General features: G+C 35.1%; 1 protein-coding gene across 2 annotated transcripts in view; it reads right to left on the bottom strand.

The window, feature by feature from the left end:
- Positions 1–849: 849 nt before the first annotated feature.
- PCDH11X (protocadherin 11 X-linked) overlaps positions 850–26,621 on the bottom strand; it is a 514,220-nt gene continuing 488,448 nt past the window's right edge. For both annotated transcript variants that reach the window (XM_063346006.1, XM_063346007.1), the window contains one exon: positions 850–5,524. In XM_063346006.1, coding sequence (XP_063202076.1) covers positions 5,133–5,524 — 392 coding nt within the window. In that variant the 3' untranslated portion in view covers positions 850–5,132. The remainder of the gene's footprint in view (positions 5,525–26,621) is intronic.

Here is a 26,621-nt window from a genome sequence, read left to right as displayed (position 1 = left end):
TTTACCATATAAAGCAGAGAAACTCTCCATCTCCAGAAGTTTAGATGTTTTTATCCATTTTTACTTTTTTTAATGTTTAGGCTGAATACATTCTTTAGAACAAAATCTAATGTTTCAACAGTTATTGTCAGTGAAGGAATATACTTGTGCACAGTTTTGATGCCAAAATAAATATTATTTTGCTGCTTGAAAAGGTCCCACAGACAAGAACGCTACGCTTGCAAAGCCATAACTGTGTCAAAGAAGAAGATATTACTGCCTTAGTGTCAGGACAACTATCAAGAGAGTTGCTGTTTAAATATGGATTTAAATATAGAAAAATGCGTAAAATATTGCTTCATTAGTTCCTGGTTTGATGGTTATTTCATTATATCACATCCTTGGTGAGAAGATAATCCCTTTAGCTCAACAACAACTTATTAACCATGTTCTCTCAACTAGAAATAGCTTATTTTCTGACAAAACAAAACCCATAAACACTCCTGCCTCCAGCTCATAATGATTTTCTATAAGTAAGTGTATGAGAGGCATAGTAGAAGGAGGGACCTTGGTATGTAAAGAAGTGACATGGAAATGGAAGATATTTCTGATAGTATAAAGCTAGACTGCTGTACACGTTGTGTGTGTGAATATTTCTACTGTTTACCAAAAGCCTGCTACTCAGTTGCATGAAGCAACTGTAAATGTAGTTAAATTTTCTTGGCTTTCTGACAGTGTGGGGCTTCACAAAGAAATGAGTTTTGGAAAGCTGAAAATGGGAGAGAAGTCCGGCTGGAGGAGTACTTTTAAACCCCTTATATTTCAGAAACAGAAAGAAGACAGTGCAAAGGAGAAAACTGCTTTTGTGGATCTAGTTTATTAATAAGCATTGTAATTAACAAGACAACATGCTGTACAGAAACCTGAAACAGAACTACTGCAAATTTACTGGACTTTAAATGCTGCTGGACTGTAGTATATGATGTCCAACTGCATGGTTTGTAAAGTGTGGTTAGGGCTGTTTCAATACACAGACATACACTGCTCACTCTCAGATCCTGTAGTATGCCATAGAGCAGGGAGATTCTCCAGAAATACAAACTCAAATATTTACAAGAAATTGTCAATCTCTTTCTTCACTAGGGATAACATAAGTTATACACAATTTTCCTACGTATACCAAATAAAATCTTTGCCTTCAACTTTACTTTGTGTCTGCACAAACCAATCCCTTCCTTTTTATTTATCCAGTCACAAATGTCAGTGCAATCATTTAATTGATAATCATTCAGTAAGGATTGGTATTAAAGCTGCGAAAGTGAAACTTCAGCAAATAAATAGAGTCAAGTGTAAATTTTCAAACTTTAAAAACTCAAACTTTATATGCTTGAACCAAACAACCTTGAGCTAATCAACCATTATTGACTAGAAATCATTTAGGTCTACGGCCTTTGGCTTGAGCACGCTGGAAGCAGGGTAACAGCAATGGCTGGGGGCTGATGGGGTTCCATGCCAGATTGCAGCTTGCTCAGAATACAACAGCAAACTTTCACTTCTCTTACAAACAAACCCAAACAGATCTATACACACCGAGGTCGCAGATACCTGATACGAAGCGGCTGCTCTCCTCCAGCCCTACGCTAAGCAAAAAGCCCTGGCTGGATTCAGAACCACGTAACTAATGTTATGTCAAGCTGGCTGTCATGCTAACATTCATAAGCCCTCAGGTCCTATTAGCACGGGCTCATTGCCATGATAATTAGCTAAATGACCTGCATCCGGCCAGCTCACAGCCCAGAGAGAGCAGGTGCTCTGTAGTCTCTGTCTGGCCAAGCAGACATGCCTAATTACTCTTTCTTTAGAATTAAGTTACACTTCAGAATACAGCACAGTTTAGGAAAACAAAGAAACAGCACATTTTACTTCAAACTTCGGTTCTTTTTTTTTAAGATTGGGTTCAGTTTTTTTTAATAATTGACTGCTTTACAATATGGAAAAAAGTACCTTTCTTTCTGCCACCACTACCTGTAACTTTGATGCAATACTTAAAAGTGCAACAAGCTTGTACTGAGTTGGGGCTGGGGGGGAATAATCTAGGCTAGACTGTGTGACACATTGCTTTGAAGGCAAAGGTTTTCCTTTGTTGTTACACTGCATGAAACAAATCTAATCATGTAACTACCATTTTACTGTATATTGTATATAGGATTGTTTTCTCCACAAATTCACACAAGTAACATAAAATAAGTTAAATGACTAAAAAAAATTACACAAAAATATACAGTCTATGTACTAGATAAATTATTTATATATATGGCAAGATGTGTAAAGAGTCTCTAGTAACGTTATTCCTCTGGATACTGACATGCTACTCAGAAAAATGTTGCCTCAGATGCATAGTTTTATGTATTAGATATGTAATATATAAGAGTGAGGGAACCATTTGACTCCTGATACAACGTGTATTTACAATTAATTGTTCTGCATCTTGTTGAGAGAATTTCAGAATATCACAACGCAATTATTTCATGGATATAACTTTTCATACTTCCTATAATCAGATTCATCTTTACAATGCTTTTTGTTTAAGCAATTTTTTGTTGTTGTTTTGTTTTGGTGTTTTGTCGAGGTTTTGTTTCTTTGATTTCAAGAGAAAGGGAGATGGTTAATTGCTTCTGTACTTTAGGGAAGAAAAAAAACAAACCAAAACCAAACCGTTAAACATTCAAATGTGAAGTTTGTTGGGGTTTCTTCCCCCTACCTATGAAAAAACACTAATTCTGCTTCCTTTGCCAGGAAATTTCAGGTACAATTTTTAGCCAGAAAGGAAATGTTGCAGGCAAAAAAAGTGAGAATTTTCCAATGCAGGTGCCAATTCTGTAAACATTTGGTATGGCAGCTTTCTGTAATAAAAACTAAAGTCCTCTGCTTACAATAGGAAGCGTTAGCTGTCAGCATTATTCTAAATTTGCACAATTAATATGTTTGGTAAATCTGTGTAAACTACAGATAAGCTTTTTTTGTGTATCCCTGAAAAGGACTGCTAATTTTTTTCATTGTGATGAATCCAAAGCAAACAACAAAGGGCTTTGTATATATTAGGTATGAATTAATTTCTCAATTTTTAATTGTCCTGGAATTGGAAATGTGTTGTGTCAGCTATTGTGTGTCAGTACCCAAAGGATTATTATTTTTTTCCAGGATTTACATGCAACTGGAAGCCAGTGTGCCACATCTTTTCTAAACGTTATTGAAAACTACATTAAAAAAAAAAAAGAAAAGAAAAGATCATTAGATAATCTGATGTTCATTAATTAAACCCTATCAGTAGGTTAAAAGTGAAGCTTCTTTTGTTTTGCACATAAAATCTAAATGTGATTTGAATAGATTTACATTGGGGACAGCGATATATAAAGCTACTTATACCTGCTGGGCACATAAGAGAAGCTCTTTTAGCATTCATTGGAAACCCTCAACAACTTGAACTTCTGTAAATTTTACAAGCAGCTAATATTACAGCATTTTTACACACAGTTTTGTTTATAAATTACAGATTTAAGTTACAATATGAAGCCTACATATAGTTCTATCCATAGGAAATATTCACACACTGTCTTTTTTCCCCTCCATACAACTTCGATTGTCTCACTTAATGTACCAATAAAACTAAACAAAGTTATGCAGTTTTTTAAAGAAAAAATTTCTTGGTATGTACATACTGTAAATGATGAAATGTTAAACAGCAACAAAATACTAGAAGGAAAATGTGTTTTTTTCATCTAATAAAGGAACCTCCTTTTCACCCAATATAGAATTCACCAGCTTTTTTCTGCCACTATTATATCCTCCAGTATACAGAACACTGAAAAAAATCCCTCATCTTTAAAGAGATTCATCTCGAGACTTTATCATATAATATCATTGGGGTGTGTTTATAATTACATTTATCCAGATTTCACTACCTAGATTCTTCTTTCTTTGCTCAGAACTGTCAGTCATTCTCTAATAAACTAAGCCACAATGATGAGTACTTCTTCATCTAATAGCTGTATGGTGAAGTAACTAATATTATAGCTAACCTTTTACTGAATACTTACAATAGGTCAATATAGCTATAAAAAAAAGCCATATACATCACTATAATATTCTTTAAACACCAGTAGCTTGCAGCCACGACATCACATCAGCCAAAAAACCTACCCCATTTTCCTACTGTTTTCAGCAGTGCCCATGTAATTTTCTACTAACAGGAACAGTAGCCAAAGCAAGCTCTGCAAGATGAAAAAAAAAAAATTAAAAAAAATAATTAGAAATAGACTTATGGCTTGAAAAGCATAATATCATATTGTATCATATTGTATCATATTGTTGCTTGCATTATTGTAGAAAGGAAAATCTTGGAAATGAAAATAAGTTAGTTATGATTTTTTTCCAATTTTTATCTTGCGTATCATTGTCATGTTGTTTATTTCACACAGAAAAGCCTAGTTGAGAGCTTTCTATTTCATCTATTGAATTATTTCAAAGAATAAGTACTTGTAGACTGAGACAATAAAAATTAAAATCAAAAGCAGCTGTCACGTCTTTAAGTACATTTTCCTTCTTAATTACATAAAAGATAAATTTTGTGGAAAGATCCTTCTTAAGAATTAGATTTTAGGATCTTATTCATTCTATTATGTAAGGTAACCAAATGAGAAATTGCCCACTTGATCTCTATTGCTAAGCAAATGGAAGATGAAATCCATGAATATGCTGTAAATAACAACAACAAAGAAAAATTGAGTCAGCTATATTTAGATTGTAATATTCTCCAAACTGTACTAAGAAATTGCTTTCAACAGGGAGGAAGAACTGCTGGCAGATATTTGCACTATATGGCCCATATAAGAAAATGATCAGGATTTGGTGTTTTTCTTTTGATTGTTTCTGGGTTGTGGGTTTTCTTCCCCATTTTGTGGATTTTACCAAGAACTATGGTAAATTTCTTTTAACTAAGTCCTAAGGATTTAGCTTTTCAATTTCAAATTTAGGATTCTATATACATAAATATTCACAGGCCTAACAAGTTTGTATATGCACTAACAGTGTTAGGCTGTGACTATATACAGTCACACTTAAAGCCTGAAATAGCAGATTTGTCAGATATGCATTTATAGCTGGTGCTCATGTATAAACGTAGTGCTACTCCCAGACACTGGTGCCTGGTGGGACGTGGCGAAGTTTGCCAGAGGAATGACTTTGACGGGATCTTCGCTGGCGCAATGTCTTTCGCAGGTGTTGTAGAACTGGGGCCGGGGCCCACCCTGGCCTTTGTCAGTGTCATCCTTTGGAAGGGGCCTCCCAAGAGTGTGTCGTCCCTCAGGCCTGGCTCCTCGGCCCCAGCCTTGCTGGAAGCCAAACGATGGCAAAGGGGTGTTGGACTGCTGATACTGTGTCAAAGAAGGTGGCATCCAGCAGTTGTCGGAATGGCCTAGGATGAGACACTCCTGTGTGCAGGTTTCAGAGGCTTCAGCCAGGGCTTTCTGGAGATTAACTTCGATAGCTGGAGGATGCAAAAAGACAAGACATTATCAGAGGTCCAAAGACTGGCGTGCGCAGGGAATCAAGGTTAACAAAGCAAACCCCAGTTCTACAGAAATGGCCACAGTTTGGAAAGAAAATACCTGCAGGTGTACGACTTAAGTGAAGGTTTAGATTTTGCAAGTCTGGGGCCCACAGTGTTGTCATCGGCTATCATCAGAAAAAAGTTAATGTTTAATGAACAGATGATACCATCATTACAGCTATGTAACTAAATTCCTTATGCATTCTACTTACAATTACCTTTTCACTTTTTGAAATTGTCAGTTGTGTTATAAAGCTATAAGCTTTATAATAATCTAATACCACAATTCCATATATTTCCATATAACTACTTGGAAAACTATATTAAAATTAGGATTTTTTGAAATGTTCTCTTAAAATTGGATTTTTGGATTTTTTGCTTTACTTAAGGCAAAACGAAATTAACTTGGACACATAACCAAAGATGGTACATTGGCTTCAAAGACGCACTCGAGCTTTAAGAATGAAAGACAGCGTAACAGCTATTTTAAAGAGAATTGATTTCTCCATGCATTCAATACTGGAAACCTTGAAAAATCAAAGGGTAATAGCAAAAGAAGCTGTAACCTCTGTGTTTACTAGTAATCGAACCAGTAGATGCAAGGTTTGTGCCCTTGAAAAAGGATGATAGAAATTATAATTTGTTCAAAGGCGAAGTAAACTACTAAATCTGAAAAGACGTAATTTGCAATAAAATAACAATCTTCATCAGTTTCCTTTAAACTGTGGCTTTATCACGTGTAAATTCAAAGTAACAGAATTAAACTTCTACAAATCATTCCTTGAAATAGTTTCCATATTATATATGTTAATTTTATATTTTCTTGCCGTGTGCAGGATTTAAATACATCAGGAATGAAGAAGAGTATCCGATTAGATACTTCACCGTGTTGTCTTCCCAAAACTTTCCAGTGAAAGATACATACATATTTTTAATATCTGTCTTCATGAAAATAACATTTAAAATTGGATTCTGGCTCATAACCACTGGAGAAGGTATGCCACTAGGAATTACTTATAGCAATACGAGTTCTGAGTAGGAGCCTCTCACCCTCTGAGCTTTATGCTGCATTTCTGCTTTAATAAATACTTTGCATGTTGAAATCTGTGTAAAGCTACAAAGCACAAATACATATTTCCATGTTATATCTCAATAGAAATGAATTAAGTTTTTCCTTCAGGCACTGAAATGTACAATGCTGCTGTCCAAAATACAGGATACATCTTTTTTAAATCTACCATGTTTAAGTAGACAACTGGTTGCTCATTGTATCACGAATGCTATGTTCTTGATTATTTCTCCTTAAGTACCTTGTACGAGTATGTGCCAGTTAGAGAAATGATTGTTTATAAATGCTATTTTGCCCTATTACTGGCATTTTAACATGTCTTCAGTCATTTTGTCTCAGCATTTTTCAATGTAATCCTGACAAAGCTTTGGCACCTTGCTGTTGAAATACTAATCCAGTTTTGATGGGCAGTAGGAGACATAAATATGGAAATGATTCAGCAGAGGCAATGGTTTCTGCAAAAAAAGTTACTACCGGTAGATTAGTCTAATCTTTCTGTGTCCTACTATCTGCTATTAAAGACATAAATTTGAGTATATACAAGTCTTGTTAAGCTCTTTAATTATCCAGGTTTGCTTCTCTTCTGATCAAGGCAATGCACTGAAATCAAGTACAACCTTGACAGAGTGTTGAGTTATCCCTGTTCTATACAGACACTGATCTTTTTTGTATTTATTAAAAATACCTTTTTGATACCCAGTACCTCACTGTTTCTTTTAATCTCGAGGGTTTCTAAACACTCTTAAAATGCTTTTAATGCGGTTAAACTGAACAACACACAATTATTTATTTGGAAATAGAACTTATGCATTTCTAGCTCTTCACAGCAAGTGGTTACAGAACTTGTATTTTACTATCTGTCTCAAGCTTCAGTAAGAGAGTAAACAAACCTAAACCACCAAAAGAAGCACTTGGCAATAAAAACTTAACATTTAAGCATTAGACAAGGCAACCGCAGAAATGAAAGGTCACTCATAAAACATTCTGTACGCCATCTCGCCAGATCAGTAGGACAGCGATTTTGTGCCGTGTGTTGCCAGACTACCTGTAGACTTGGAACATGTTACCATGCTGAGAATAACAACATTTTCAGAATGACAGTCTTGTTTATTCTGTTAAGAAAGAGATATTTTTATCGGAGTTTTAGTTTTAGAAAAAATAAATTAAAAAAAAAACTAAAAAACTTTACAACAATCCTGGGCATAATCATAAGTTACGCACACAAATTATTTTGGCTTTGAGTTGGGCTTTTGTTATACAACAGTCTGCCAATGCAGGATTGTTTAGAAGATACACCTTTTGTAGCACCCATAGTTTTTCTTTAAATGTTGGTATGTGGTACACATAATCTTGATTGTCAGAGTAAGTTTTTCATCACGGCTTATGATTAATAACATGTAAAATATACAGTTCTCATTAACTTTGAAGAGTTAAAACCCTTTTCTACTGAGCACCTCTGCAGTGCTGCAGAACAGGAAATGAAAAAGTATTTAGTAAATACAAGTACTTCTCTGAATGATGTCTGATTAAATTTTTTTCTAAGATAACTAGCCAAATTTTGTTTTAAAATATACTGCACTCATTTAAAAAAAAAAGAAAATAAATATATTGTAAAAAGCATTTTTTTTTTAAATTAATATCAGAGTTTTATGGGCTTTTTAATCCAAATCAGCTGTGCATAGGCCATAGCATTACTGCAACCCTTAGGCAGTCTTTAGGAGACTGGGTATGCTGTAGGATACCTGATTAACTAAGGGTGTTACAATGAATACAGTGCGAGGCAGGCAAGGTCCCCAATATCTGCATTTAAGGGAAACTTGGAAAATCTCGTCAACTGATCCTCTGCAGTAAATAGTACTAGCAAGAATAACTGGGACGCAAAACAGTTTCTGTTTGGTATAAAGCAAAAATAAATATAACCAGCAGTGTAAAATATTATGGTTTTAGCACAATGAAGTAAAAATGACTGTTGGAGTATAATTCTTCTGGTGTTGAATGAACCTAGAACAAAATGTAGAAAAACTTCTGCATGAATATTCACCAGGTATTATCTTTTTTGCTTGCTCCTCCAGGCCATTAAATGTAGCTTCTTTCTGTCTATCTAATTGATTCTCCATTTTTGTAACATATCATCATTTGCCTGCTTCTTTAGCACCTGAAATCCTTCTAAATAACCACTTGGCACTGGCATTGCACTGTCATCTAAACTATGCTTTAATTGTTAGGAATACTTTTTCAACAATTCCCTATTTTAGCGAAAAAAGAGGGCTTTACGTTAGCAATGTATTATACTTACGGTGCCAACTTAAAATAGAATGCAGCCAATTTCCAAATATTTGTTTACAGACTTAAGACACAAAGAGGTCACTGTAACTAGCATTGAGATGATGTCCTCAGCACCACGTCAGGCCTCCCCCCCTTGACCACTTGCTGCCTACTTTAAACAAAGGATTCTCTGGCTGGCTCAGCATCCCAGAGGACCATCCGAGGAGGAATTCCAGGGTGAGTGTGAAGTTCAGTGCTCAAGTGGCCATTTATCAGAGGCTGTGTAAATTGACCGTGGCATTTTGTCACTGCTACTCTTTAACATTCTTGCATCTTTGCAAGTCATTGCTAAACGTGGGTGAAAATAAAATTTTCTGAGTCCTTGTCTCTCATTCGAAAGTCGTAATGTTGGGGATAGTTCTGCATACTCCAATAAGTACTCAGTGTTAGGAAACATCTGTGACATTTGCCTCTACCAATCAAGTAAAAGAAGGTTCTTGCTCTTTCTAAATATTTTCAGAAGAAATTATGGTTTTCTCCACTGAAATGCAGTGTCTAGTAACATCTTCTCACATAAGATATGCCAGGTTTATAAATAGAAATAGAAGTGTACATTTCACATGTATTATGAATAAACAATACATTCCATCAAGCTCTTACGGTCTACCTTGATTCTTACTTCATTCAGTAATAAACCCTTAATTTTATATATTTTTTTCATACTACATGGAGACTCTTCAGCCATGACGTACAAGTAGTATGAAAGAGAATTCTTAATTCATAGAATAGATCACACTCATGCACATGTGAGTTTACCACTTTGATTTGAACTCCAGATTGTTTTAGGAATGAAACCATTTTTTAAACTGTCTGCCTCAGAACTAAGAACATTTTTAAAGAACGTGTCTGTCAGCTTTTATGAAATGTTTAGATCAGAACTGTCAAATATAACTAAAAGCACAATAGTTAAAAGACTTTCTCATTGTTCCACAGTTTATCATTTATAGGTCAAAGCAGTTTTCAGTAAGAATATTTACTTTCACTTAAGAAAACGTGGAATTCCAACCTTGCCAGGTAGCTATATCCTTCAGTCAAAACAATTATAAAAAATACCGTATGATATTTTTTTTCCTGTTTGTTTTGGTTAGAGACTTTCTGTGGATATAAAGCCTGTGCAGGTTTTTATAGGTTGTAAATAAAAATTTATTTTTGGGGAATGAAAGCTGAAGAACTCTACAATGCTACTCTCCCTCTCAGTCTACAAAACATGTGGCACAATACTGCATACTTTGGCATTTCCAGCTTAATATTACGTTCCAGTTTTAAGAATATTTCTCATAGAGAATTCTCAAATGAAGACAGGTTGTTACTACAACTGTGTTATCAGCAGTCTCATAATGTTGAAAAGTTGGAAGCATATACTTGGTGTATACTTTTCTACCCCTATGCCCTCCCCTCCACCCCCAAAAGGGAGACATATGACTAAGACAACATTAAGAGGGCTGGTTCCTTTCTCGAACTGCCACAGAAGTCACCGCTTGCATCACAAAATACCAAAAATACAGGCTGGATGGGACTTTTGAAGATGTCTGTCTAACCTTCTGCTCAAAGCAGGATATCTTGGTCAAAATAGAAGAGAATAGTTTTTCCAAAAGTTTAGGCCAAACTTTCAGAATTGCAGATATTCCTTTCCAAAAACCTGCACATATATGTTAAAAGGGAGATGTGCATTTCCAAGAGTTGAACAATCAAAAACATGAGCTCCCAGAGAAGCCTTAAAACATCTCCACCTTTATCCATATGTGTAATAATGATCAAAAGACATTTGTAAATGTATTTGTTAGCAAAATACTCAGATTCATTAGAAGTTCAAAAACTTAGGCTTAGGGGCTTATAAATTGTGCAAAGAAAATTGCCAAAACAATTTAAAAAAAAAGAAAACAACTTAAAAGACAGAATATAGAATGCTTGAATTTTAAAGCCATGTAGCTGAAATCTTAATGAAAAGCCAGTATTGAATTTGACACATTTTGGATGCAAACCATCCAGTGTTACATTTAGAGCACTCTTGTTTCATAATAAAGCAAGCAACAATTAGCAAGCAATTAAGCAAATTGCCCATAATTATGCCATTGCTGAGCTATTTTTCATATTTTCACAACACAGCACATATATGAATACATGGCTTGCAGTGCCAATGCTACTCTGTCAGCAGCCAGAAGTGCCTCTCATTTACCGAAGCGTTTCGTATTAAACAGCTCCCATCGCACATTCAGTGCTCTCTGCTCAGCAGGAACCCACCAGAGTGATGAAGATGACAACCTTCTACTACTCATCTCAGCCAATAGCTCCTAAGGAATGGGTCGTGTCCCCCCCATTCTTCGCCCATGTGTATTTACTAAATGTGGTACTAAATCTAAGCAGGAATTCAAGCATAATATAGGGAAATTATAGTCCAGAATTACCCTGGTGACCAAAAGTGGCCACTTGGGTAACATCATTTAGCAGTCTCCACTATGTGAAGAGAACAGAAATGACATTAACAATAAAAAAGGCAGGGGAGAATAGTTGTTAGTGTAAACCGGGTTACTTTAATAAGGTCAGGAGGAAGAAGCTTGAATGTAGAAACCCTAAATAACTGCTGCTATAATATACTCTGCTTTTTTTTGCTTTAATAATAAAATGCCTTTGGGAGAAGTTTCCTATGAATATTTTATTTCCTGTATATGTCTCAATAAATTAAAAACCTAAAAGAGTTACTTAAGTTTGAACCTTTTCATTCAAAGAACAAGTAGGACACACCGCTTGCCTCTACCAGAGCCTGTGAGAAATCGTACTCAGAGGAAGACTGATCCTCCAGATGTTCTAACTGAGGAATCAACAGGCATGCAGGAAATCACACGTTTTCATGTGCTACCTAGGCTTGCCAGATTGTACTGGATATCTTGCAAGAATAAGCTCTCTTTCCATGCCAGCGAACACAGTTTATATCCTAACATCCATGGTTTAAATTTGAATTTAATCCTAAAAACTGCCGTGAGTTAGGATTCTTATTATGAAATCCCAGTGGTGTGAGGTGTATTTGGCACCTGGCTTCAATTAGTCAAGGAAACGTTATCAAAGATGGCTGGGGAAAGTTGGTGAGGAAGAAGACGGGAATGGAGGAAGTATCAGGGCAAAAGAGACAGCATATGGTAATTCCTGTACAATTAACTATGCTTGTGAAATGAAGTGAATCTTTCCTGCACAAATAATAGCCATACAAATAAAGCACATTAATCTTTCATTAAGTCATCTCTTATTGCTATTCTGACTAGAATTTCAATCTTGTATTAATCAAAAACAAGAAATGATCTAAAAGCAATGCTCCCGTAAAAAGTTCAGTTTCAATAATTGCTGTTTTCCACAGGAAGAGGTTTCATCAAAAAAAAAACCCTCAGGCCCCCCAACCCCCCTGCAACCTCTTGTGTTTCAGCCTAATGAACACGGGCATGAGAGTGTTGTAGAATACGCAGCACTGACCCTTATTGCTTCAACAGTCCAATTGTATTCCTCTTTAAATGTCCTTGTTTTGTTGCTAATTATGGCAAAACAAATATGGTTATTTGGAATGGATGCATGTTTCTTAGCCTATGAAGTGTATATTGAGTTATCAATGAGAATTTTAACCATAACTTGTAAAGTATAATGGCCATCTAAAATGGATAGCCTCAAATCTAGTATATTGATTACAATACTGGGTAATACAATGTGCTTTATTAAATATTTAATTAACTGCTTCACATTTGTACTGAAGCTTCTTAATTATTAATACATGGTTCATTATTTAACACAGAATATAAATTTAAATTCAAATCAATTAAACAAGGTGAAACTACATAGTGAAAAATGGTTTATCCTCCAGCAATAACCTTCGACCTGGAAACATAGTAAAGAGTGAAATTTGCATTTCTTTCCCCATACTTGAGAAGACTATGCATTTTATGTGATATATATTAAGCTCTTCTACTGATGTAAAGTTTCTGTAATAAACCCAGCTTCCTACAAAAATATGCTTCCTACAAAAAAAAGAAAGGGCTTCAGCTGTCACTTTTCAGCTGGTGCCTGGAAGAGGAAACATTTTCAATATGAGCTTTCAGTAGGAGGCTGGTAACACAGCAAACTTTCTCTCTTGATGTGTAAAACTTCATTTTATTTGTAGTAAGGGAAACGAGAGTGTGTAGGAAGTCATAGATACCCAGCAATTATCACCCTGGAATGACTGCTTCTTCAAGCAACAGCTTTATCATAAAGTGGTGGGCTGACCCCAGCCAGCAGCTAAGCACCACATGGCCGCTCACTCAGCGGTACTGAGAGCCCTGAAAACCTTTTACCTTCTCTGGAAATGAGCTGTGCTTATCAATGCTATCTCTTACACTGCTCAGGAAAACAAAAAGTGTACTAATATTGGTGTAGCTGCAAGCTGCAAGAGAGTCTGAAGTACAACACTAATTTCACTAAATACTCTAATATGATGATGTTTCTAAAGACTTATTGCTCACACATGTCCATACCTATATAGAAACCAGTTCTGTGCTTTCTTAAATATCCTTAAACATTACTTGAAATATGAGGTGCAGGAGATCTATGAAGAATAGTGTATCTCATATAAACTTCTAGAGATTAAATTTCAAATGCTCAGTAAAAGTTGCTCTTACACGTGCAAATGGAAGACATCCCTTGATGTTAGACAAGCTCCACTCTGCTGGGCCTTTTGCTTCTTTGGGAATTAACACCCTTTGGCTATTTCCACTTAAAAAGTCACTTTTACTGTTTAACTGTCTATGCTAAATGGTATTAGAAAAAAGTTTAAAAATACCACAAAATACAATCAATAAGAAAAACACTGGAATAGAAATAACTGATTATATATTTTCTCATTACCATAAAGCAGCAGGCGTATTTTTTAACTTAAAAAAGTGATCTAGTCAAACATGTTAAAACAGAATGGGGGCTAATTAACAGAAAAATCACTTAACCAGTGCTAGGTAACTCTATACACTCTGAAAAACCATTTATATCTCCTTTTAGTGATCAAATCATTATTCAAGTACCTCATTAAGAATGTATATGAGGATCTATTACCACCAATTAAACAGATGTGTATTTGCTTAAATTCGTTTGTTTATTTATTTGATCCAGAGTCAGTTCAACATAGTATGTTCTTTCCTTTAATTCAACATTGAGGACAATATTTTGTATGTTGGTTTGCTGGGGAATTTAGGAGTGCATCAATACTAAAAAGGCACTGAACATGTTAAAAGGATAAAGCAAAGTGAGAAAATATATTATTTCATGGAAATATGGCCATTTCTATACTTTCCCCATAAAAGCAGGAAAAAACCCCACATTAAAACAATACCAAGAGCTTGAGGTTTTGTCTGTACAGAGAGGTTGTTTGTCTGAAACTACAAAATGAGCAGTCTTCAAGATGCAGCTTTGTATAGCTAATTCTTAGAAAATGAAATTAACTTAGCAGTAATTTCTACTGATAATTCTTAACATCTGTTCTTTTTCTTCTTCAAACCTCAATAAAGATGGTTTCATTCACACTTGCATTCAAATATATACATATTAAGTTCTAAAAAGAAGAAAATTCCTGCTTACAATATCTACAGTGTAAGTATACCGTACATAATATTATACTCAGTTTTTAAGGCTTAAGTTTTAAATAAAGTTTTCTCTGTGGGTGTGAAGGAGAGGTAGTTTACTGATTTTACTATAAATCACTAAATACCTTGAAAGGGTGAAGATTCATAAAGAGAACTAAGAATCACTGAATCTACATAAACTCATTTCATGTGGAAACAGCAGAAAATACATTTCTTAAGCTTCGGCTGTGGATGTTCTAATCAAAAAATCAATTACCTTTTGTGATTCTTTGGCTAGAGGACAAAGATCTGGGCTTGGAGATAGGAAAAAGGACAAACTTCAAAAAGATAAGAAGGGAACAGAATTTCTAGGTGGAATAAGGTCAGTAACATTTACTGTTGATAAGAGACCTACATGAAAATATTAGTATACGCCCTCATACGACTCTCAGAATGAATTCTAACACTTGTGACAATAAGCAGATCAGGTGAGTCAGTCTCAGCAGAATGCAGAATAAGGCGATGAAGAAAGGGACGAGCAGAAGTTCATTTTCAGTTATGTTTGAGACACCTCACATATGGCAGCTCCTTCAAGGGATAGGTGTGGGATAAATGACCTACAGTTCTGCTTCAAATATCTGTATTTACACTCTTTATTCACTTCAGCAAGAGTTTCTTGATGTATCTACATGCGAAATCCAGCTTTTTTCTTTTTATTGACTTTACAGTAAAAATAAACAAAAGTTTGATCTAACGTAGAATACTAAGAAATGCTTTTAAATTAAGTAATTGAACAACTGTGGGCAATTGCTCATGGTTCAGATTCAGATACTTCAATGAAATGTTTATTTTCAAAAGAAAACGTTAAAACCCCCAAATGCTAAGTAAGCTAATAAACATATCTTTCTGTGATAACTGAAGAGGTAGACAATAAAAGATGTTTTGAAACTGTGTTTTCCTCAGACTTACAGAAAGAGAAATTTGAAGTCAAAGGCCATTAGAGCAACACACATAATAAACCTACAACATTCTAAAAATATTCTGTGGCTTTTATGCTGTGACTGCAGTTGCATTTCGAGGGGAAAAAAAAGGCATTTTTCTTTATTAGAATATAAACAAAAAATGATTTGTTGTTTTTATTATGAATACCCTGACTTTATTTATTTTGCAAATCCTTCTAAACATTTTTACAATATTCACCTATGATGATATCTAAGTAATACACTATGCTTATTTGAGTGCCGATAAATATTACATTTGATCGGACCATCAACAATATTAAATCTCTTTATTCCAGTTGAATATATAAGTAAAGCTCACTGAAGTTTTTTTGACAAAACAATATTCCATCAAAAATGTAGTTTCGTGTTCAACTGTTTTGTGATAGTGTTGATTCAAATGAACTTCTGGGGTATAAAGTACAGAAACTAATAGTTTCCATTTTCTCTATTCATTTTATTTTCATTAGATTTTAAAAATATGAGAATCCTTACAATTTCAACATTATGCAGAAATGACACCATTGAAAGGAAATATTCGCATTTCTCCAAAGCTTTTCCTCAGATTTTCCTTTTCACAATAAATTTCAAGTTCAGATACCGATTCTGAAAAGCAACACTGCTTACATTTCACAGCATGTCCAACATGGTCTAACACAATCCACAACCATTCCCCTTTTATAAATTCCTTGTGACTCCCTTACCATTACTACAGAAAAACAACCCTTGTACTCCAACTAAAAACTGGAAAATCCAGAATTATGAGTAATTAGGATAACTAATTACACTTTTTAATTCCCCTGAAGTATCCAGTGGCATGTCGGTTCTGTTGTGCTTGTTAGATTCTTTAATGACAATCTACAACCTTGTGGAAGGACAGACTGGAGGAGTGAAACTTTGACATTTCTTATCTCCACAGGACAAAAGGATTCCCCTCCTGCAGCTTTTGACCTCCCCAGGAGGACACCCTCCTCCATATGGCTGCAGCTCAGGTGGGTTTTTCTCTTGGAAAACCCTCTGAACCACAGACTCCTTGATGATTAGACAACATTTTCTAACCAATTTTTCACAGCAGTTTTCTGTCACTACCACTTTGTCAATCTGCCACAGACTACCCTCAGTGGAACCACGTAGCTACTCATCCCTTTGACAAAGACCCCAAAAATTGTGAATACATGGAAAGCGCCATGTTTGATTAACAACTTTGTGATTGCTGTAAAAATGAAATTTGAAAGGTAATAATTACATTTGTAATTACTTAGGTCTAAACCTCTTACGTTTCCTACTCCCTCTATTTCTGGGCAGCTGGAGCAATGACTCATTAATAATAATAAAGTCATTTAACCCTGCAGGCACATTACAAGGAGAAAGATGTCATTTGTCACCAACGCAAATAGAACAATCACTGAAGGATACAGAAAGACGACTATTTCATATTTATTGCAAATGATAAAAGGGACATTTTGCACTCATTCTTACCATGACATCCCAATCTGCTTTTTAATTATCAGCAAACATAAGGGGACAGCATACAACATATGAGGGACTACTAATAATGTATTGTCCTGCGGTGACATTTCCATAATCACTTTAAATCTATCCTATACATATGTACTAGTTAAAGCTTTCAGCTCATGAAATCATACCCCCTAGTAAGGAATGAATTATCCTTTGCAGATTTAGCACACAAAGCAGCTCCTTCCCAGAGTCTGAGGGTCTGATAGCTGATGTATGTATTGCTATAACATGAAGTGATAGGGTTTGGCATTCTGTTGCATTTATGGTTGAATACCGTATAACTTAAAAATAAGTATATTTGTATATTGGTATTTTTAGGCCAGGAACTTTACAGTTGTAATTCTCAGTGGCACTAATTTAGCCATGGACTTCTGCAAGTCGCTCCCTTTCTCAGTGCTTTTCGGTATTATTCTGCACTTTGCTATTACAAGAAGTCTGTAAGAAACACTCTATATTAGATTAAACAAATACCCTTACTTATAGGGAACTCAAGTAAGTAACTCAAAATTTACTGGATTAAAAAAAAATACTGATACAACAGCCTGTCTATGAAATAAACTTCTGAGGAATAGAAAAGGCTATTCTTTCCCTAAATGACTTATTCATGAGCCATGAAACCTTGAGGAAAAACTACAGAGAGAAATTTCAACTATGGTATTAGTATGAAAACAAACGAAAGGAAGTTTCATGTAAATAAAATTTACCATAATCTGTGTTTCAACTCTATCAAGCTAGAACTTCAAATTCCTCTCTGCTTTGCTTTGCTTTATCATCAGCACTGATCTAACTATCAGGCATGTAGAAAGACCAGAGAACAAATTTAACAGTATGAAGTTACAAACTGTTACTGTGTGGGGCAGAAAGGAGGTAAGCAAACCTCCTGAACCTGTTTATATTTTCCCCAGGTACCACAATAGACTGTATAAAGACACGCTTTATAAAAGTTAAATAAGTAGTGTTAAGAAATAAGACACATCAGGAAAGAATAAAATGCACAGAGTAAAATGCATATTTTCACTCTTAAGATAGTGACAACACAGAAAAGCTTATACATGGAGTGAAATGTTTTGTCAAATTGAAAAAATGGAAATAACATGAACACTACAATTTTCGCATCAATTTGAGGTAAAATGTTTTGAATTACAGTCATTTTAATCTTGTTTTATAAAGAAAATTACTTCAAATGGGTGATAATTTAAACCAGCATAATCCAAACTTCATTGTGCTCCAGTCAGGCATAGCAGTGTGGCTCTGAGTGATTTGGAGCAATCTCTGCACAGTAGCTCAGAGCCTCGTGCAGAATAGACATCTGAACGAAGAACACGGATGCCCGACTAGAGTTTCCATCATTTACCTATGAGGTCAAAACTACTTACTGTGATGGCCGTGACTTCCTAATTGGGCCTTCATAGGCACTGCTAGCACCTTCACAAATTTTGGCATCGTTCCGATGAAGCAATACTTTCACAGTTATCATCTCTTTAAACATTCATTTGTGACCAGTTTCTCCACTGAAGTTTTGCTGTTTGATTGGAAGTTTCTAGTATCACGTCATATAAGTCTTTTGCAACTATTTAGAAGATTTTGGCAAGAAGGAGTTTTTCTGACAGGTTAGGAATACATATTACAAACTTTCCTGTTTTCCTTTGCTGAAAAAAAAAATCGCTTCTCAGAAAACATGCTGTTTAGTTTTAATTCTTACTTAGTTTCCCTTGTACAACCTCCAATAATGACTTTCAGATTTTCTTCAATATTCTTTTCTGTCCTCCTAAGTAATTTTCAATTAAAATATAAAAAATATTCTAATTTTAGCTAGTATCTTTAGTAAACTTGTGGTTTCCTTCTCTAAGACAGATTATTCTCTCAGTACCTGGATAATCGACACACGATGGGAACAATTTAGGCCAGATCAATATTTGACACAATTCTTTACAGAACAGGATTTCTCATAGCATACGTAATGTTAGAAAGACAGTGTTAGGGAACAGTCATCGCTGTGGTAATTCTGGAAGATTTTAGGATCAGTAATACCAGCCAAGAAAACGGGAGTGAGCAACTGCTGACAGTAATCATTCCAGCCCATTTCAACACCTGTCAGGACAGGTTCTGTGGCTGCAACCATGAGGATTATGATGACGCTTGAAAACATAGGGTAATTAATTTATTATTATTATTATTAATCTATTTTAAGAAATGTTTTTGAGCACAACAAATATAAAACTGTGGGAGTATAAACTTCATGAGTATGCACTTGTTCAGGAAATTGAATTCCATTACTTCAAAGACAGAAATGTATTAAAATAGGAATAAAAATTTGATTGATCTTTAAAGTATGCTTTTATAAACTTAAAAATATAAACATCTTTTTATAACCACACACTGCCTATGTGCGCCTATATTGAGGATTCTGAAGAGAGATAGATGTGTCAAGCTTCAAATTTCAGAGTACATGTTAAGTTTTGACTCAGCCCTATTTGAATAACAAGATGTCCTAGCGTAAAACAATAATTTGTGGGTTTAAACATTTAATAGACCGTAATTGTCTTTGAAAAAAGTAACGCTCACTCCTGTTTGATCAGCTTTGGCATGAATATATCTAGGCTAACAAAAGCCTAACATGTATTATTAAATGAGGTTAAATACTAGCATTCATATTTGTCAAGGAACTTACTGCTTTCTTTAGTATGTAAGCCTCAATCAGCCATTTCTCTATTGCATATGACAGAAGATCCCTTAGAAATAGATTTAAGAAACACTCGGTTCTTATAAAATCACTGAAGCTTAGCATCCAGCTGTTTTGAAAGTTGAAGTTTCAAACTAGTTTGGAAATCCTGGACATAGCAAGTATACGTTAAAGTTAACTAAATAAGATGAAATCACAACAATTCTTGTTAGGAATGGAAGTTCATATACTACCCTAATCTCTAGTTTATAAGAGCAGATCTGAAAAAGTGCATAATTTATGTTTATTTTTTCATAAGCTTTACAGAAAAGATATTTTAAGTCTGGGGTAAGTGCTGCTCTGGCAGATGCATATGGAAAGCTCTCACCATGTTTGGCACAAAGATTTCTTTTTAAGAGGGTACAAACCTGAATTTCTGAAGCTGATGTTTCTTAGTCTTCAGTGGAATACATTCGACAATAATTTTTTCTACAGCAAGCATGGATTGCAGGAGCTCATGCTTAGTCTGTATTCCAAAAGGTTGCTTTAAAATCTTTCTTTGGTTTTTAATTAACCATAGGATATGAAAGGACCTAAATGAAAAGCTACCAGTCAATTGCTGACTAAGCGTTCACCAGCCTGTTATTGAACCTATTTCATCTATTTATTCCTTAATTCATCCATAGTCTCCTAGAGATGTCATTAATATGCCCAAAGTTAATTTATTATCATCTATTTCTTCTATTCAAGCTCATGTTAACAGAATAAATTCATCAAAAATGATCAGACCTGAAAAGGCAGATTTGGATTCTGACAGAGAATAATTTATCATGGCTGGGAAAAAGCCTCCCACCAACTGGGCTTTTTGAACACTGGGAGATGAAATTGTAATGACTCCAGAACTTCTGCAGAAAAGGACATTAAAGTCTCAGGGGGAAAACAAACAAAAAACCCCAGAGTCTAACTCCCAAAATACATAGGTTCCTGACACTGACTCTTTTTTATTTTCACACTCACAGGTCCTTTCTCTCACCCTCTCTGCTGCCTTGAGGCAGAAGGAATCATTAAGGCTCTGCTCGCCATCATTTGCATACCACAGAGCCGAGGGATGCAGAGGGGCAGCATCACACACGTACAAGGAGTGACAGTGACATTCAGAGCTGTACAGAAATGGTACTGATTCTCAGAGGGTCACAAAGTATTCATCAACAGGCCCATGCAGCAAAGGGCTTCATAGTAATGCTGCATAATGTAACACCAATTCCTTTTATTTACAATTTGTTGTAAGAATCCCTTCTATAACAGTAATTAATACATTTTGGGTAATCTACTACTATAAGTATTGCAACACACTGTCTATGTATCTATAAATCATCTGAATTCCAGGAACAGCTGGATACAACAGCATTTATAACATGTTTCAGATGCTATTACAATGTGAAAAAAAATCAATTTTTTTTTGCCATTTTAAGTCCATTATACAGTAGAATTGGAAAGCATTGTGATACTGTCATGAATGTGGTATCACTGTAACTGTAATATGGATTGTGGAGATTTACTTTAAAGCCTGGAAACACTTGATTAATCACCACATTAGAGTCAGTATTCTAGCTGTTATTGTTTCACCCAGTTATTGTTTTATCCCCAGCTGCAGCACACAGAGTATTTCCCTTGTACTTAAAACTGCGGTATACTGGACATGGCCACTTCCCCAGGGGATTGTTACTCCATTTATCCATCACCTCATATACTCATATTCTAATTCTGTACACACTGGAGCCATTTCCCTGCTCCTTGTCTTGTTACACCAAGTAATTATGCAGCTTCAAGACTTGAGTAACTAAATTTCCCCAGGGAAGGGTGAGGGAAAAAACCCAACAGCAAGTACTCCAAACCTGCCCAAGAAATACAAAACTCACCGGGCTCTGCCTAGATATTTTACAGAGGATCTTAAATATGAGTATAAACATAAATAATCACAAATATAAGTGCCTAAATATGTGTGAATATGTAGGCTTATCTGGCTGACTCAATCAGAACATCCTAGCTCCCTTTCCCCCCTTCCTTCTATCATATTCCAGAACCCAACAGAATTGTTCTTCAAAGTGCATCGCTATCACCATTTGGTGTTTCTGATTCAAGATCTATACTCACTTTATTATATTAATGCCTTGAATCTAAGAAATTCAATGAAGTGAATATGCCAAGTGTCTGATCAGTACATTATGTCACACTGAAGAACCACTATATGAAAAAAAGAGTTAACATTTCCCAGTGAAGCACTGCAAAGTTAAGAAGTGCAAATTCTGCAATATAATTCAGCTCCCTTGTGTAAATGTGTTTCGACGCAAACTTTAATTAAATTATCATATACTATTTTTCTCATAGGACCCTTGGGCCCAATTCAGAGAGTAAGTAGTTATTCAATATTTCTATTTATCTACTCTAATCAGTATGTGGCCATACACCTTTTTAATTAATACTTTCAAAGCTTTGTGTTGAATGTAGATTTATTCATTTCCTTGTGTAGTTTTTTGTTGTTTTCACAGCACAATCAAAAGCTTCATGAACATGAATAATATTCCACTTGCATTATTTGCTTTATTGAGGCCATTTGCATCTGGGAAACTGAGGCATAAAGAAATTAAGCAAAATTATGCAGTCTCTGTTATTTCTGGGTGCCCAACTTGAGACAGCTTAAACCAGATTTTTGCACACTTGAGTATATTATACTAAGCTTTCAAAGCGTATCTGTTGGGAGTAGGCAATGATGCCCTTGGCACGCAAAGAAACCTGAAGGGCATAACGTATTAGCAAAAATTCAGTTTTCTCTCGCCAACAAAAAGCTGTGTTGTCCACTTTGAAATTTACAACAAAAAATAGATATATTAATGATTTATCTTTCACTGTCATTAGTAAATCTAACCAAAAACAACATCAGAAAACCATATATACACTTTAAATAGTCCTCCTGTGATGAAGAGTTCATTGTTTTAATAAACCACTAAAAATCCCAGGATTATATGTGCTTCAATGATTTGATATGGTATCAAGTCTTTCCAAAAGACATATCTTACAATTTATCATTAACGCTAATTTAATAAATTTTAAAGATTTCATAAAATTTTACATGGTAAACCAATTTCTAGAAATTCCTCAAAGTGCTTGTCAGAATTAAATTTTAATTCTTTTGTAAAATAGATTGGACTATCGTTACAATTATTCCCATTGTAAAATCTTTATGGTTTTGTATGTAAATTTAAAGTAGATTTGGCCATATGTCATTAAAAATAGACACATACATCAGTATTTCTCGGAGCTACTGTGTTATTATCTCTAACTGATGAGTATTTTATTTTGAAGATATTTTTTTCCCCTGTATATTTCTGACATGCGTTGTAACCTTTCCTTCCTAACCAATAGAGACAGGCTACAGTTTCTCTGCAGTGAAGTTAAATACTTATTTCCTTAGGGAACAAGCCAAATACAAAGACAGATAATGAATAGAAGGGAAGGAGACATACGCAGAAGAAAGTATAAAATACTTCTGATAGCAGGAAGTCTGCTCTCCCTTTCTAGTTCCAATACAATCATCATCTGTGGAAAAGTAAATCTTACAAATTGTTATCATACAGATGGCAGAAAGTTAAGAATTAATTCAGAAGGGCTATGTACAGCTATGTACAGTAACACAGAGGTCTATTATGCAGTCAGCACAATATGCTCAGCTCAATTAGTTATACCCAAGTCAGCTCAGGCATAACTACCATTATGGCTACAGCAACAGGGAACTCAGGGTAGCAACTGTGCAGCTTTTCTGTTACTGTGTAGAAGCATTTAAGCTGCCTCCATGTTACTGCAATGCAACACTCGAATTTCCTTGAATAAGCTTGCACCCCTTTTTGCTAGAAAGACTATGTTGCAGATACAGAGGAACTAAGAAGCATATAAAACTGCGTTAGAACCTGCCATTTCATGTTAGTATAAATTATATCAATGTAATTACGTAACAGAGCATCTTAATGGGCTTGAAGACAGCTACAAAGGAGGAGGGAGAGGAAAGGCTATTTAACTCTTATCACGTAACCAAAGAGCTTCACATTTGGCCCCTATACTTGTGTCAACTTGAAGAATGAAAGTTCTGAACTAAAGAGTCATATTCTTGTAACCAAAAGAAAAGAAGAAAAATAGCAGATATGACTGTCTTTCCTTTCATGAAAGAAAAAAGCATACTGGGGAAAGCAAGAGGTACTCTTAAAGAGTTCTGGTCTATCAGGTTTTAATGCCAGACTTTTCATTACAAGGTTTCATCTTCACAAGCGACAATTCACTGGCCACACAAGAGGTCTGTTCAGAAAACTATTTTCTAATTTGAGCCTTAAGTACCCACTAGAAAGGCCATTTGTCCAAAGATTTTTAGATACAGTTGGGTTTCAGAAATTCCACAGGTTCACAGCGAGCATCTTGAATGTAAGCTTCTCTCTTCCTCCAGCAAAAAAACCTGTTACAAAATCTTCATAACTTAAACACAGCTAAAGCTGGGGCTCGTAACACTTGCTGGTCCTGCCACCTAGCCTGCACACCTATACATACATGTAGACATGCCAAAACCAGAAAATAAGTATTAAAAAAAAATAATAAAAAATTGCCCGCAGCACATAGTTTCAAGTATATATTCAAATTAAAGCTAATAGTTGCTGTATTCCATTCATATAATAGACTGTTACAAGAAACTCTTGAAACAGAATATAAATGTCTGATGTAGCCTACGAGTACAAACAACTGTGAAATGATACATTAAAGGAAAAATAAGCTGTTCTAATAACTGCCTTTCAGTCTGTCCATTGACCCTGTATGATATCAGAACGTGGCACGTTCATATACTGCTAACCATGTTGATTCATTACTTTCTTCTCTGAAATAAATACCATTTTCCGTCACTCACCAGCCATGCATTGTTCATTACACATCGATTTTTTCTGACTTATTGTATGCACAGCTCATCATATTACCAAAAAATGGATGAAGGGAAACATTTGGCTTGCTGAAGAGGAGGCACAGTAAAGCATTGCTTAAATTCTGATTTTTAAATGGCCCTGAAACCTTGAATGGGATTGTGTGAGCTCTTAACACGTTACTTTCTGTAAATCATTGGCCTACGGTTCTTCATCTCCTGAAGAATCAGCTTCCTTTACATTAGTTACTGCTTTAGCTTGTTCATCAAAAAGAAATAAAGAGAGGAACAAAAAAACACAGGGTGCCTAAAATGTATCTAGTATGAGGCAAAAAGTTTCATCAGCCTCCTTTAAGCAAAGGCTTGATCTTTTTATTTCTTCTACTTCCTAACAAAGCTAGGTAATACACTGAGAAATCTTCATTATATTCTCAACAGACAAGCCTTTATGAATATGATAATACTAAAAATACTAAAAAAATACCTTGCTAAATGGTACATCATTACCATAACACCACATTAGCATGTTATTTCCATGCTACATGATCAATACAAAATTACTGATCATGGTAAATGGCTATTGAAGTAGATCTTCTTAGAAAACATACTTGATTTCCAGTCAGGCAAATGTGACCTTCTTCTCGTATATTAGACAAAAAAACCAACAGTCATCTTTATATCCTAAGAATTCAAACTACTCTTATACTTTTCTAAAATTGTGTCAAAACCTGAGATCCTGAAACATATTTGAATTCAAGTGCTTCTGTACATGAATCCCAGTGACAGTTCATGCCAATCATTGTGTGGAACTTCTATCATAAAACATGGTGAATAACTCCCAAATTATGTTGGAAAAGAAGAAAAAAGGTGAAATGAAAAAAAATCCCTTGAAATCAGTGTTTTGAATATGGCATGGGTTTTTTTAGTACTGACAGCTGAGATGATTAACTAAAAGTTGTTTTAGGTACGTACATCATGCTATCACAGCTTTGAGAAGATCAGTAAGCATCGCTGGAGAAGCTGGTGACAAGATGCAAGAACAATGGATAAAGGAATAAAAATAAATCCATAGGAAGTGATTGGGGTGTTTCCCTTAGCTACCTTTAAAGATATTGTTATGGCAAGTAAGCCTGCAGTATGCAAGAGAAAAATATTTGAGTATTCGTGAGTCTATTTAAAGTGAAGACTTTTCAGAATAATTTTCATAAACCCAGCAGAATTGATAAAGAATTGCTTTAATTTCTTCTTGTTTCTAAGGAAGATGAAATGGCATTTTAAGAAGTGATTGATTACAGAATGTACAGCAATACAAAAAAGTTAAGTTGTATACAGAATGTAAAGATTTCAGTTCAGAAAAGATTCAATATTTATGAAATGTATTGCTTGTTTCTTCTTTCCCTTTCTTTGCTCTGCCTTTGCCCTGCCTCCCTCCCTCCCTCCCTAAATACCCTGTGCGGAGCTGGGCCCTTCTGTTTAGTCAGTAGCCAATTACAACTTCTCAGATGCAGTTTTTCATCCCAAGGCAATTTGGTAATCTTACACTGATTAATTAAACTAGGGTCTCTAAACAAACTGTTAAAACTCTATATCCACAGCTTGCATACCTAATCCAGATAACAGGATAAGCAACGTTATTGTCAAAGTTCGTGAAGAAATGAAAACAAAATGACTCTGTATTCATTCTTCTTTGTAGAGTTCCTAAACAAAGAATAAGTTGTACTTCTAGGTAGAAAATCTAATCTGCATTTAAATAGAATTTCTCCAAATAATAAACAAAAGCCTGAAGCAACATTTTTACAGCAAGTCTTCCTGCTAGTTCACAGCCTAATCCTTCTATCTCTATCTGTAATCCTTTCTACCCTTGTATATTCATTTCCTTACCAGTTTATCAAGGCATCTTGGCAATTCGAGCTCACAGGAACAACAGTAACTTTGCAT

Source organism: Chroicocephalus ridibundus, chromosome 9 (assembly GCF_963924245.1).
Source record: "Chroicocephalus ridibundus chromosome 9, bChrRid1.1, whole genome shotgun sequence".
NCBI classification, from domain to species: Eukaryota; Metazoa; Chordata; class Aves; order Charadriiformes; family Laridae; genus Chroicocephalus; species Chroicocephalus ridibundus.
The sequence above is the reverse complement of the archived record's forward strand: the minus strand, read 5'-3'. Positions and strand labels throughout refer to the sequence as shown.